The sequence below is a fragment of the Alosa sapidissima genome, chromosome 7, assembly GCF_018492685.1.
Source record: "Alosa sapidissima isolate fAloSap1 chromosome 7, fAloSap1.pri, whole genome shotgun sequence".
Classification (NCBI taxonomy): domain Eukaryota; kingdom Metazoa; phylum Chordata; class Actinopteri; order Clupeiformes; family Clupeidae; genus Alosa; species Alosa sapidissima.
In genome coordinates, this window is record NC_055963.1 from 22409137 (window position 1) to 22422939 (window position 13803).

General features: G+C 45.4%; 3 protein-coding genes across 3 annotated transcripts in view; 1 reads left to right on the plus strand and 2 right to left on the minus strand.

The window, feature by feature from the left end:
- Positions 1-7272, plus strand: part of wrap73 (WD repeat containing, antisense to TP73) — a 26931-nt gene extending 19659 nt beyond the window's left edge. The window contains exon 14 of the mRNA XM_042096781.1: positions 7253-7272. The gene's annotated coding sequence lies outside the window, so the exon portion shown is untranslated. The remainder of the gene's footprint in view (positions 1-7252) is intronic.
- Positions 56-4713, minus strand: tprg1l (tumor protein p63 regulated 1-like). Its single transcript, XM_042096782.1, has 6 exons — positions 4299-4713; positions 3845-3936; positions 3474-3524; positions 3217-3342; positions 2874-3027; positions 56-2703 (listed from the first exon to the last, which is right to left on the minus strand). Exons 1-6 carry the CDS (start codon positions 4530-4532, stop codon positions 2509-2511), a joined length of 852 nt encoding a protein of 283 aa, XP_041952716.1. The 5' UTR covers positions 4533-4713; the 3' UTR covers positions 56-2508.
- Positions 5455-13803, minus strand: part of prdm16 (PR domain containing 16) — a 222746-nt gene continuing 214397 nt past the window's right edge. The window contains 3 exon segments of the mRNA XM_042096775.1: positions 5455-9861; positions 10474-10645; positions 11594-11836. Coding sequence (XP_041952709.1) covers positions 9727-9861; positions 10474-10645; positions 11594-11836 — 550 coding nt within the window. The 3' untranslated portion in view covers positions 5455-9726.

The following is a 13803-nucleotide window of genomic DNA, read 5'->3' on the forward strand; positions in this document are numbered from 1 at the left end:
AGTACAGAGAACATTTGCCAGGTAAAAGTAAAGGATTTGACTGCACAACAATATATTAAGAACAATTTGGCCATTTTAATCCACTTACGTCACAGTTATGCTACAATTGAAATCATACAAAGGCAAATAAATTATATCACTAAAATAACTTCACATGAACACAATGGTTGAGATCATTTGTTAAAGCAAATTACAGTTCACACATTAAATGTCAAATCTAAATGTTCATCAGCTTGAATAAAAGTGCTCAAGTGTAATAGTGATAACATTGCACTACGGTTTAAGCAACTCCTAGAGGAGGGCAGAGATTTGAACTCAACAGCATGGGTATCATGCAGGGACGGCATGCGAGGCATTCGGCTACGCCAACTCACCTTTAACTTGGCAAAAAAGCAGGTGTGTGTGTGTGTGTGGAGGGGGAGTGAATCAGAGGATCCTACGATAAGGTTCCTGTAGCCATGACAACTGAAAGGGGGAACACTAGAGAGAGATGAGCAGTGGTGTTTGGAGTGCCATCACCGCGGCACGATGCATAGAGTGCGTGAGAAGCAGGAGGAGTCTTCTGCTAGAACCCGTATCTACTGGTCAGGCGATCCATTTTATATCTGTTACGTCAATCCTGGAACTGATACACTGGCCTAAAGGGAAGAACTTACAGTAAAGGTGAGGAAAACTGCAGTTTAGTGCCCTGTGGAACTCCGCTTTAATTCATCTGGAGATTTAATGCTAAGATTTAAATTATTCACAACCCTCTAATCACAGGTCACAGCAAAGACCAGTCTTCTGGTTAAAGGTTAAGCAGTGATCAGAGTCAGCCAAAATGAGGCAACGAGGGGAACACATTCACACACACAGCCATTTTACACCCCTAAATAACAGCTGAGGTTTGTCTCAACTAGGGCACACACTATTCTCTGGGATGACTGTGAATAAAACGTGACCGTAATGGTAAAGGCTAAATGGATAAAAGGTAATTAAACCAAACTCCCAATGTCTAGCTTCAGGCAGCTACAGGCTGCAAGATGAACCTGGGTCCCTAGGCCTCAATGACAAGCACTGTCTGTTTATAATGGCAACTAACAAAACCTTACACACCTCGACATATTACTAGAGTAAAGCATTCACCTTAGTAAGAAAGTCAAAAAGATTTTAAAAAAACCTCTCAAGACGAAGGATATCAACCTTTAGGCTTAAAATATGTGGGCCTGCATTACAGGAAACCAGTAATGGCAATCTATCTAGTGAAGTCTCCATAGGCCAACTGAGAAGTAGAAATCCTCTACTGAGTCACACATCGGAACATTTATCCGTTTCGTTACGCACCATTTCATTGTGTTTCCTACACCCTTGCAAAGAGAAAGTGATCTCAGTCAAAGCCTAACACATTATCATTGTTACTTGATATCTCCATCAGCCTGTAATGACCATGACCCCTTCCCCACTGTCCTTAAGAAACCCTGCACACATTAAGCACACACACAAATATGCATTCAGTTGGTGTGTTTGTGTCCTTTTTGATCGTATCCTGGAGCCATGGCAGAAGAAGGAACAACACAAACAAACATAGCCGCTCTCAGACGTCGAACAAGGGCCACATTTAACTTGTTGGAGGAGGATGCTTGGAGTCTGCTCTCCCAGCGGTGAGGCGCAGCCTTGGGTAAGTAAGGCGCTTCCCATAACCCCACGGCTGAATACGAGCGCTTCCAAAAGTGGACACAAACACACCAGTCATGCAACGGAACTGGCACTAGGGAAGTCTCAGACTAAGCTCGATGTGCTATTTATGGAAAAGGCTACGACCTATGTGTTAAAGCAGCATCAGACATGGTATGTCATTCCAAAGATTTTGTCCGGCAGACATGCAGAAGACACTATGATGTTCATAAACACACACATCAAAAGAACAGGCTCACAGCTAACTTGTTTAAAAGCATTCACCAATCCCATGGCAACGGTGAAAGGTTCTGGAATGGCATGGACCCAGTAATGGTGCCAGAGGAGACATGCTCTGGGGCACTGGTGGGTATTGATTGGTGGACTCCCTGAGCTACACTTTTCAGTGTAACTAAGTCACAGGTGGTGTGTGCGTGTGTGTGTCTGGAGATTTGTGTGTGTTTTCAGGGACATTCCTAGGCCCCTTTGGAGACCGGCCGAAAAGAAACACAAACATGGCCTGGTGGTTTTTCAGTATGTGTTTCAGTGAGGGGGCGCGCATTCATGAAGCATCTCAAAGCAATATCACTGCTCTGGGAGCAGTCTGCCCGTCTCACCTTTGAGAGGCAGACAGCTAATCCTGGAGCAGCAAGCCAAGTCTGAGACACCCAATCAAAAACACCCTCCACCACACACGTCAAACAGCCAATCAGCGAAGGCAGTGCAGCAGGAAAGAAAAAATTGCGCTAAACAGATTTAACAAAAGAAACAAACCAACAAAACAAACAAACAAAAAAACAAAACCCCAGAAGCCTTAAGAGAAGGCCTGAGAAGAGGAAGAGGGGGGGACGCCACTCAAAAGCCGATCTTGCCGCGGGTCATGGAGTAGCCCAGCTTGGCCTCGTTGTTGATGAAGGACATGATGCCCAGGTAGGTCTCGATCACCAGGGGGCACTCCAGCAGCAGCACCCCGTTGGAGCGGCCGGGGATAGGGTGCTCCTTATGGGCCTTCTTCACCGCCTGGACCAGCTGAGTCTTAAAGTTCTCCAACTGATGACAGCACAGAGATGCGACACACGTGAGACATGACCTAGGCTCTGTGTGTGTGTATGAGAGAGAGAGAGAGAGAGAGAGAAGAGAGAGAGAGAGAGAGAGAGAGAGAGAGAGAGAGAGAGAGAGAGAGAGAGAGAGAGAGAGAAAGAGAAAGAAAGAGTGCCTACCTGGCAGAGCGAGGCGACTTTCTCATCTGCACGGGCCATGGTGTGCTCGGTGAAGGTGGAGTAGGGCACATCAGTGGACCAGGGGTTCCACCGGTTCACGAAGGAGGGACGTGGACGCTTGTCCCACTGCACACGCACACCAATGCCCTCTCTCCTACACACACAAAGAGAGAGAGAGACACAAACAAATAAACAAACCCCTACGAACAACAAATAAACAAAATATGAAAGATGCAAATGAACACAATACTCACACATATAAACATGTCAAAGACCTTTAACAACATCAGTCACACAGGGATCCCAGTGCTGACTGAGCTGAATGGGGGGGGGGGGGTCTTACTTGTTGAGCGATTTGGGGGGAAACTCAAACTCGCCCACAGAGATGGTGTCCACCGCATTGAGAGAGATTCGGATCACCTGCTGGCAGAGCAGGTTGATGAAGTCGTACTTGCACACCAGCAAAGACCTGCAGCAGTCACACATCAATGAAATCAATCGAATTAAAACCATCTTGCAAAAGAGAAAGTTCCATTAATCAACAGATCAAACTAATCTTTATGTGTAGAGTAAGAGACAGCGTTATTATCAGTATCTTACCTTTCAGTAATAAGCACAAGCCTCTCCTTTTCATTGTTCCAATGGTCAATTCTACAGAGAGAAAAATGGGCATGTCAAATGAATCAATTCAAATAAATAATAATCTCTTGGGTGGTGCTATTGCTCAGCTGCCAACTTCTCTAATGATCTAATGATGATCATGGCACCAACAGTAGACTTGACTACTTGAAATTTATTAGGCATAAATGGCCTGTAGGCCTGTCATTAACAGCATTTGGGGCTATACACTGAAAACACAGGATATCCTTTCCCACAAATGCTTTGTCATGAAGCCCTAACACAATATAGACAAAGGCCATGTCAGGCTAAACCAAGCAAGTGGCTATCAGCTGTTCTGGCCCTTCACTCACTCTGCTAGCAGCCACACGCTGAGCACTTCCCCGTCTTCCGATGGTAAGGCCACCGTCCGGATGTCGTTCACCGCCTGCTCAATAGTCCCCGGCTGGGTAGGGAGAGAAAGAGAAAGTGGAGAGGGATTATTCAGATGTAATTTACGGTAATTAACAGTCAAGAAATGGGCCAGTCTGTAAACATCAAGGATTATCAATAAACTATAGAAATAAGATGACAATCTATAAACTGATGTCAATTCGTCTACTACTTCTATGAAACCTGGGCTACCGAGGTTATCTCTTTACATGCAATCAGTTTACAGACATTATATGGTCTACTCTAAACACTATGGAAATAAGCTACTAATGTAATATTAGGTGCTTCCGCTTCAAGACCGTACGACCCTGCAATCGGAGAACATCAGTCTCATTGCTTGAGTATGCAAATACAACTATCATACCAAATACTCACCCTGAACACGAAGTAATCTTTGACTTTCGCCTGCATCGTAGGGTTGTGAACATGGAAAGGCTTAAGTGTTTGCAAAGGGGAGCAGCAGGCGACAGCTGAACCGAACCCCCGGCTAGCTACGGCCCCTGGCGGCGTGAAAGCTACCTCCACCCCATCCTCAACCTCACCGTCGATGGCGTGGAGTACCGCAGCACCGGGGCTCTCCGGCTCCACAGAGTCATTTAGCTGAAGCATCTCATTCAATATAACCCCAGTGGATCCTTTGGTGATTTACCAATACGAAAAAGATTAAGCGTACTGCCCTACAGTACTCGAAGTACTCGAAGTCATAACATCACGGTCGCACTTGCAGAGGCTTGGCCAGTCCGTCACACTGTTAAAAGGATGTTGATGTTATTTTCTCTCCCCTCTGTGGGGATGGGAGGGAACTACTTGGTGGTCTTGGTATCACTTCCCTTATTATTTCCTCTCTTAAAGGGACAGCGTGCTCCGGTACAAGCAAGTTGGTCTATCCTACTTGTAGATTCGGAAGGTGAGAAATTACTGATAAGACAAACACACCAACAAATAATAAACTAATAAATACCTGCTATGCCTAGCCTACTTTTGCTTAGGCTAGGACACGCTTAGCCTTAGGCTATTTAGACTTCAATACAAACTCTTAGTGGCTAGCTTGCAGGCCCTAAGTAGGCCTATGGGTTTTAAAATGTTTTAAATGAATAGGAAGTTAGCCACTGGCCAGTTTTGGTGGTTCCAGAGCCCGTCTACGGATTAGACATTCTCTGGTGGTTCTAATACAAGCAATGACTTTATACCTTTGGTTTTATAGGTCAAAGGTCATTTGAAGTTATTTTGTGACAAATTATTCTTTTACTGAGGATATGTTGAGGAGCCTATACTCTATGATTCAATATTACAGTCAAAACATATCATGTAGGCTTGTTTTGATTTTATTTGCATCAGCAAGCCTAACTTATCATTCTTTGGCTGTCCTGATGGAACTCACAAAACAAGTAGATATTTTGAGAAGCACAGAAATATACGTACAGTTACATAGGCTACTGTTGTTAGTCAACAGAAACATAAAGTACAGTCTGCTGAAATGACAGTAAAATACATTGTTCAGGATTTAACAAAGACCACAATGCCTTTCATATAAAAAGCACACAGGTTTTTATTGCATATCAATTTCATGTATAAATTCTTCATAGCATTGGAAAGATTACATTTGGTATACATTTCTATTCTACAGAATTAACATCAGATCATGTGTGTTTCCATGAAATTTCTCTAAAGTACATCTTCAATAATCACAAGCATCAAAAAGAACTGCAATTTCAGAATTTTCAGTATTATTCTACAATCCTTTCATTTTTTTCAATAATTCCTCTCCCACAACAAGCATATCGTTTTCTTTAATAGCAATCTGCCCATTGCATTTAAGGCAGTAAAGGACTTGAAGTCAAACCTACTAACCTAACCACATGTTCAATAAGTGCATCTACAAATTTATTATTTTTTATTTCATTTTTTTTCTTTACTTTAAGATACACATTTCACAAATGGACACCATTATGACCGCTAAAACACAAGTCATGCACAATATTTTTTTTAATAAACAGAACAGAGGCGATATACAACTCAGACCCAAATGAAACGAGCACCATCCATTTAAACCCATATTTTAATGAATTTTTCAGACATATGCAACATCCTTGTTTCAAAATATTATACACTTTTATAAAAACGAAGCCTATGACTTTTACTTTTTGTAGGCTACTGTAACAGTGGGGAAAGAACAGCATTCGAGTTCATTTCATTCGTCAGTTTCTAATCAGATCTGGCGATGTGATAGCCTATTTTATAATCAAAGTTATCTTTCCAACGTGGATACATTACCCCCATGCCTACAGCGCTCGCCTTTGACAGTAGTATGTGACAAGAATGACTTCATACGTAAAACACGTTGATATCTCATAACCCCCATAAAACCTGCAATGCATCTGATATCAATAAGGTAGGCTATACTGCAGAAAAATTGTGAACTTCCACTATTAGTGAGCAGAGAGAAATGTAGGCTATGCTGCCTAGTAGTGAGTGAAAGATGTAGCAGACCAGTATTATGTCGCCATCTGCTGGCACACATACATACTACAGTGCTTCAGTTTCAGTTCATATAATAAAAACAATCAGTCAGAGAGAGTGGGTTGATCAGATATGTCATCATGGGTATACTGTGTTACATCTAGCATTACTGGCAAAAATGTGTTTATTTTGAAAGCATTCCATTGATGTTCACTATTAGATCATACAAACTCTCAATCAAAAACCTATGATTCCAACTTCCTATATTTTCTCCCATAAAGGCCCACCCCACACCTTAAGCAGGCCATTGGGTTTCTGTAGAGAGGACAGAGATGACGCTGGCAGGGTAGGTTTGCTCTGGCAAGTGCAGGGTCACCTAAACCCAATGTAAGGATAAGCTAGTATACTGATTCCCCCGTGAGTGAGTTAAAGTGCTTGTTTGAACCTATTCAGCCTCTTCTTCAGGGTCGTGACATGACCAGCGACTAGGTAACAGAGCACAGTTCTGGCGACTAGGTCCAACCCTTGCAATCACCCACGACATGAATGCCCACCATTTAAGTGCTATAGTGAATGCTGCATACAGACCAGAGAGCAGGCTGAAGGAGTCTGCAGTAAAACAGGAGAAGATGAAGGAGAAAGATGTCTTTTTCACAGAGAGGAAAGAGGGTTAAAGGAACAAACAAGAACCTGATAGCCTTCTTCTCCCACCTCCAGAGAACAGGCGGTTCTTGCATAAAAAAAAGAAAATGTGAGCATATCGCTACAATCAAAGATGTACACATTCATTATGTCCATTTCAAACTTTTGTTTGTGTTTTGTATGGTTAACTGTTGTCTCCCCCACATCATCCCTCTTATCCGCCCTCCCTCTCTCTCTCTCTCTCTCTCTCTCTCTCTCTCTCTCTCTCTCTCTCTCCCACTGTACGTTTTATTCTGTGGCTTCACAGTTCAAAGGAGTCTTTCATTGTCACCGGATCCCTCCCTATTTTGATCAGGCAGACAGACGGAAAGACAGAAGGATGGACACAGTCTGAAGGTTTGTCGCCCATTCCTGTGCCCTGGGTCCATACACCACCTCTGCACAGACACAGTCTCAGCATGGCCGGGCTACCTCTGCCTGAGCATGCATCCTCTGTTCTAGTCTCAGCTGCGGCGTGGGTTCTAGACACGGCCTCTTTCTCTCTTTCTCTTTCTCTTTCTCTTTCTCTCTCTCTCTCTCTCTCTCTCTCTCCTGACTCCACAACCCATCAATCTCTGTTGAGGGACTGAAAAGTCTGCTTCAGTGGTGTTTTTTGTTTTGTTTGTGATTAGGGGTGTAAAACCAGAGGGGCAGACTGAGGAGACCGAGCTGTCTCCACCAAAAACGCTGCTGTGTGATCTTTTTTAATAGAATCTCGTTTTTTTTTGTGTTCACCAACATGGAGTTCACCTCTGAGAATCACAGCCAGACGTGTCGGTGCCCATGTTTGTCTTTGTTTAGAGTGTGTCTCTGAACTGAATCACCCTGAATTACTCCGGGTGGACTGACTCTACGGACAGACTTTTCAAAATGGAGAGTGTTGTAAAGATATATTCTGATTAAATTTTACAAAAGGTGGGACATTGTTCCCCCCCTCACTTCATATTTAAGTACATTTTCAAATAGAATGCCCTACAATGTCAGTCAAAATGTTTTTAGAACAGCTTCAGTATAGTCAACCATTTTTCTGCTTTAGGAAAAACGCACAAGTAACACTCAGCATACAAGTTGAAATGGTTGAACGTTACCAACACGAACCAAATCTCACAAGGAGCAAAAACGATTTTTAGTTTGACTAACTTTTTTCCACATAAATAAAAGCAATTAATTGTATGATTTTTATGATTTCAAAATCAAAATTGGCACTCTCGTCTCTGCTGGACAGCCTCAAATCAAGAGATTCAGAACCTCGATTAATTACTTCAGAAATAACAATAAATGGGATTTAAAATTATCTTTTTTTCTAGTTTTCTTTTTTTTTCCATTTGTCACTTCCAATGATGACAAGAAACTCAAATAAATAGGATAACCAAACTGAAATCAAATATATATGAAGACAAAAAAAGCAAAAGGACTACAACTGGCATGAAAAAAAGAAATGATTGTCAGAGAACAAAACGTTTCCTACTGGTTATTTGGCACACACATCACTCTTTTGCTACAAACGTTCAAATTATTTTGTACATCATACAACAGTATCATACAATTTTGGTCCTTCACTAAATAATTATATTAACAAATCAGCACCCAGGTGCCTAAAAGGAAACAATACTGTTTATCGAAGAACAAATAACATACAAAACGAGGTTACCATGATGACGCATTATAGCGGGAGGAGGGGACTTTGATAGCTCTGAGGGTTAATAATTTAAATTTTAAAATCACCACCCAGTCCCCCAAACAACTTTGCAGCAAACTGTCCATCCTCTGAAATTGACTGTTGACTTGGAGACCTTTTTAGAGCTTTCTCTCTCTCTCTCTGGACAACTCCGGTGATTTTCTAGGGAATGTTTTGACAGTGTTCTAATGTCTGGGAACTTGTGTTTCAGCCAGATGGTCAAGATGTTGTGAAGACAAGGAGATGCAGAAGGACTGGAACACACACTCATGTGCACGCATAAACACACACAAACACACACACATACACACACACACACACACGCGCACGCGCACACACACACACACACACATACACACTGAGTTCTGATTTCTGAGAGTTAACAGATACATACTTGTTCTGAGTGTGTTTGTTTGTGTGTTTGTGTGTTTGTGTGTGTGTGTGTGTGTGTGTGTGTGTGTGTGTGTTTGTTTGTACGTATGTGTAAATCAAAGTCAAAACACCACTAGGGGTGCACACACAAACACACATGCATGTGCATGCGCACGCACACACACACACACACACACACACACACACACACACACACACACACACACACACACACACACACACAGCGGGGTTGAGGGAATTCTGTGGCTCACTGTAGCAGTCTTGGTCTGAGATTGGTCAGGAGCGTCTGATGCAGAGGAGGGGGAGGAGCTAGTCATTTTGTTGTTGTTATTGTTTTCTTTTGTCCTTTACAGCTAAAGAATGAAGACCACGCCCACGGCAACCGCAGTCTGTCATCAAGTAGCAGGCCTCAGGTCTGTCACTTCCTCTCACGGTGGACAGCAGGTCTGTATGAATCTGGCGTGTCTCTCTCTCTCTCATTCTCACTCTCTCTGTTTCTCACTATCCGTTGGCTCTCTCTCTCTCTCCCCTCCCCTCCAGTCGTGGCGGTGTGGGTGTTTGCCTGCTCTCCCTCTGGTCCTCTCTGGGCTGCTAGATGTGGTTGAGGGGGTGGAAGCTGCTGGTGTCGGCCGAGCCTCCGCCCATGTTCAGCCAGGCGTCCAGCGAGCTCTGGGAGGACGCGTGCAGAGGGTTGTTCTCGGACAGAGACAGCATCATTGCATAAGCCTGCAGAAAGAGAGGAGATAGGAGAGAAGGAGCGATAGAAGAGAAAGTAAAAAAGAGGAGAAGAGTGATAGAAGGAAGAGAGAGAGAGAGAGAGAGAGAAAGACAAACTGTCAGGATACACTTCAACTCCACTCTGGGACAAAAGACCACACAGTGTTCTCATTCTCACACATATAACATTGAATTTGGTTGTTACAAGTTACAATGGAGGAACATGTGTTAACAGAGGGACACAGGAGGAGGCTTGAAGCACAAAGAGGAGTTACCGGTCAGTCAGAGAGAGTTAGTAAGCAGGAGGAGAGGTGATTATGACAAGATATTAATACAACAGGGGAGTCCTTCATCAGGACGGGGTCAGACACGCTACAGTTCCTCAGCCAGATCTTTTTTTACCAGTGCTCTTTACGACTGATCTCTGCTCATTCAGGAAGAGCGTGTTTTTCTTTTTTCACCTAAAAGAGACCCAGAGACAGCGACTCACTCTCTCTCACTCTCTCTCTCTTTCTCTGTCTCTTTCTCTCTCTCTATCCATCCTGTGCTCTAACTCCCCTCCCTTCAGACACTCCTTCCTGTTCTCTCCTAGGTCCTCTCCTGGCGTGTGTGGTGACATACCTGTGTTTTAGCCTGCCTGAACAGCGTCTCTTTGAGCGCCTCCGACTCTATGGAGGTGTTAAAAATGTCTTTAACGTCAAACGGCTCCTCAGACGCCTTATGGAGCTCCATGGCCTTGGGGAAGGGAGGCATGGGCTCCAAGTCTAACAGCCCCGAGTCCTCCTCTATACACCTGCACCAGGGGCGGGAGGAGGAGGGGGGGGAGGGGGGAGGACAGAAGAGAAGGGGCAGGACGAGGGGAAGAGAAGGGAAGTGAAGAAAAGAGCAGAGAGAGAGAAGGAGGGAGGGGTAGGAGATGTCAGAAGGGGAAAAGCCAGAAAGGGACCCTGTGTTAGACCCACCAACACACACACACACACACACACACACACACACACACACACACAGCATGCAGAGACACATGCTGATGGCCAGGGAGCATGTGCAGGCATCGGTGGTGGGGAGTCGGGTGGAATGGGAGGATGAGACTGGCGGACTAATCCACACAGGTCAAGTACACACACACACACACATACACACACACACACACACACACACTTTCTGGCAAGGAACATACACAGTGACAGTGGAAATACACTCTAGGCTGTGTGTCAGTGTAGCACATGAAGCCTGCATCCAAGACTTCCCACACGTGCCCTGCTTCATCCCAGTACAGGCCCTGATGACCGGGCAGCACAGATCATGCAGCGAGGGTCCAGGCATATCTGACCAGTTCTTACCCCCTCCCCACAGTCCCCACTTTATGCGAATGGAGGAGCGGCTGGAAGGGGGATGCACGTGTACAACTACAGGCTTCTCAGAGAAGCGCTAGGCTGGTCAGGAGTGGACGTTAGTACTGTTAGTAGAGACAGGAGCAGAGGATCAGCTGTGCAGGAGAGCCTGAGAGAGCAGGGTACCACATGAGCTGATGGACACCCCACAATGAGCAGGACAGGAACTCTATGGAGGGCATTTAGAGTGTGTGTGTGTGTGTGTGTATGTGTGTGTGTGTGTGTGTGTGTGTGTCTATTTTAGTGTGTGTGTGTGTTTGTTTGTTTGTTTGTTTGTTTGTATGTATGTGTGTGTGTGTGTGTGTGTGTGTGTGTGTGTGTGTGTGTGTGTGTGTGTGTGTGCGTCTTACCTGCGGGTGTGCTCGTAGCTCATGGCTAGTGACGCAGGCTCCTCTTCCTCGTCGAAGGCCCCCTGGCCCATGGTGGCTGGCGAGGCCGTCTCATCCTGAGACTTCTCCGTCAGGCTCCCCTCCTCTTCATCTTCATCGTCGCCCTCCACCTCCTCCTCCTCCTCTTCCTCCAGAGCCTCCGAGCTCAGCTTGGAGCCTGACAGGGCATGGCCTGTGGGACGCTCCTCTTCCACAACCTCTGACCTGAAACAGCAGAAAATGGGGGAATTATGGGTATTGTAGTTTTTTTGTTGTTGTTGTTCCTGTTTGAGCAAGAAGTTGGCTTTTATTCCATTTTGTTGTGCTCGTACCACAAGCACACACACACACACACACACACACACACGCACACACGCACACACACACACACAGCCTCCTTCACTCATGCCATAAGTGTGAGCTGACAATTAAAAAGATACTATGAGGAAAAACTGCTTTAAATTGTGGGCTAATCCTGGAATTGTAGATGGTAGCTTAGAAGAGTCAGGTAAAGTCACTGGTGTTTCTTCAAGGATGATTGTTAATTGTGTCACACTTGTGAGTATGTGTGTGTGTGTGTGTGTGTGTGTATTCTGGGGGGATCTGGCATGTATCAGAGTGTGTGTTACATGTATGGGAGTGTGATCTGTGTATGTACAGTATATCTTGTATCGGTGTGTATGTATGTGTGTGGTGTGTATGTGATTGTGTGCTGTTCATGTCTGTGTATCTGTGTGTGTCCAGAGCATATTGGGATGTACTCTCAAGGATGAACTTCTCAATTTCATTGTGTGTGTGTGTGTGTGTGTGTGTGTGTGTGTGTGTGTGTGTGTGTGTGGTTGGTTGTGAGAGTCGGGTATGTGCATGAGTATGTGGTGTGTGTGTGTGTGTGTGTGTGTGTGTGTGTGTGTGTGTGTGTGTGTGCGCGCGCTAGCAGCTCTGCACATGGGCTATCAGCACACCTTGTTATGGCTGCTGTCACATTTTCCAGCCCCCTGACAGGCCGCTACAGGGCTTTAATGATGTCATTTCCTGCCCCGAGCGGAGCCCAGTCACAAAGAAAGCCTGTCACAGACGCTCATCAGAGCCCACACACATACGCACACACACACAGACAGCCATGCGCACATTCAAGCACAGACACACACACACACACACGCACGCACGCGCGCGCACACACACACACACACACACACACACACACACATACAGTATGCAGCCACGTGCACACATGCAAGCGCAGACACACACACACACGCACGCACACGCGCGCACACACACAGACACACACACACACACACACACACACACATTCAAGGGGGTCTCAGAGATTCGGTTGGGTCCCATAATGGAGGAAAGAAAGGATGGGACTGAGGGAGGGAGGTCTCTTTCCAAAATGAAAAGAAAAACATGGCTGTTTTCCACCTTAAATCTAGGTTGAATATCATATAATTAAGTTAAAGTGAGATGGCAACGAAAAGCACAGACTGGGAGAGAGAGAGAGAGAGAGAGAGAGAGAGAGAGAGGAAAGAGAGGGAGAGGGAGAGAGAGAGAGAGAGAGAGATGGGGACAGAGAGCCGTGGGGTGCAGACCTGCTCCTCTAGCTGCTGCAGCCCTGTGTTTTGTCATCTAGTCTAAACACGTCAGGAGCGTGTTTGTGTTAGTCCCGCTGGGTGGGGGCTGCCTCGTCAATGTATCTCCCAGATAAATGCTCCGCCTCGGGGCTCCCCAGGGGCCCTGCCTGGCAGAGGGGCCCCACATTACCAGGACTCACCCCCCCCCCCCCCCCCCCCCGACCCGTCAGGGGCCAGACGCCCACTCAGACCACTCAAACTGGATCCATCCAGCCGGGAATGCCCGTCTAGAACTCCCCTCCTCCTGTCAGATGTGTGTGTGTGTGTCTGTGTGTGTGTGTGTGTGTGTGTGTGTGTGTGTGTGTCTGTGTGTGTGTGTGTGTGTGTGTGTGTGTGTGTGTGTGTGCGTGTGTGTGTGTGTGTGTGTGTGTGTGTGTGTGTGTGCGTGTGTGTGTGTGTGTGTGTCAAATGAAATGAAATGATGACCAGAACGGGGTGTGTGAAAATGAAGGAACAGAAGAGACAGTTGATTATATACTACAGCTGTGACATCAGCTAGCTACAGAAAGTGTGGAAGGATAGAAAGAAGACGAGAGAGAAAATTGATGGACAGAGACA

What these genes read in the sequence shown, in the direction of transcription:
- tprg1l (XM_042096782.1), bottom strand. Translation starts at nt 4,532, where the DNA reads ATGCTTCAGCTAAATGACTCTGTGGAGCCGGAGAGCCCCGGTGCTGCG. An exon ending in AAGATTACTTCGTGTTCAGG is followed by an intron (nt 3,937 to 4,298) that starts GTGAGTATTTGG and finishes CTCCCTACCCAG; the next exon opens with CCGGGGACTATTGAGCAGGC. An exon ending in CCCCCCAAATCGCTCAACAA is followed by an intron (nt 3,028 to 3,216) that starts GTAAGACCCCCC and finishes TTGTGTGTGTAG; the next exon opens with GAGAGAGGGCATTGGTGTGC.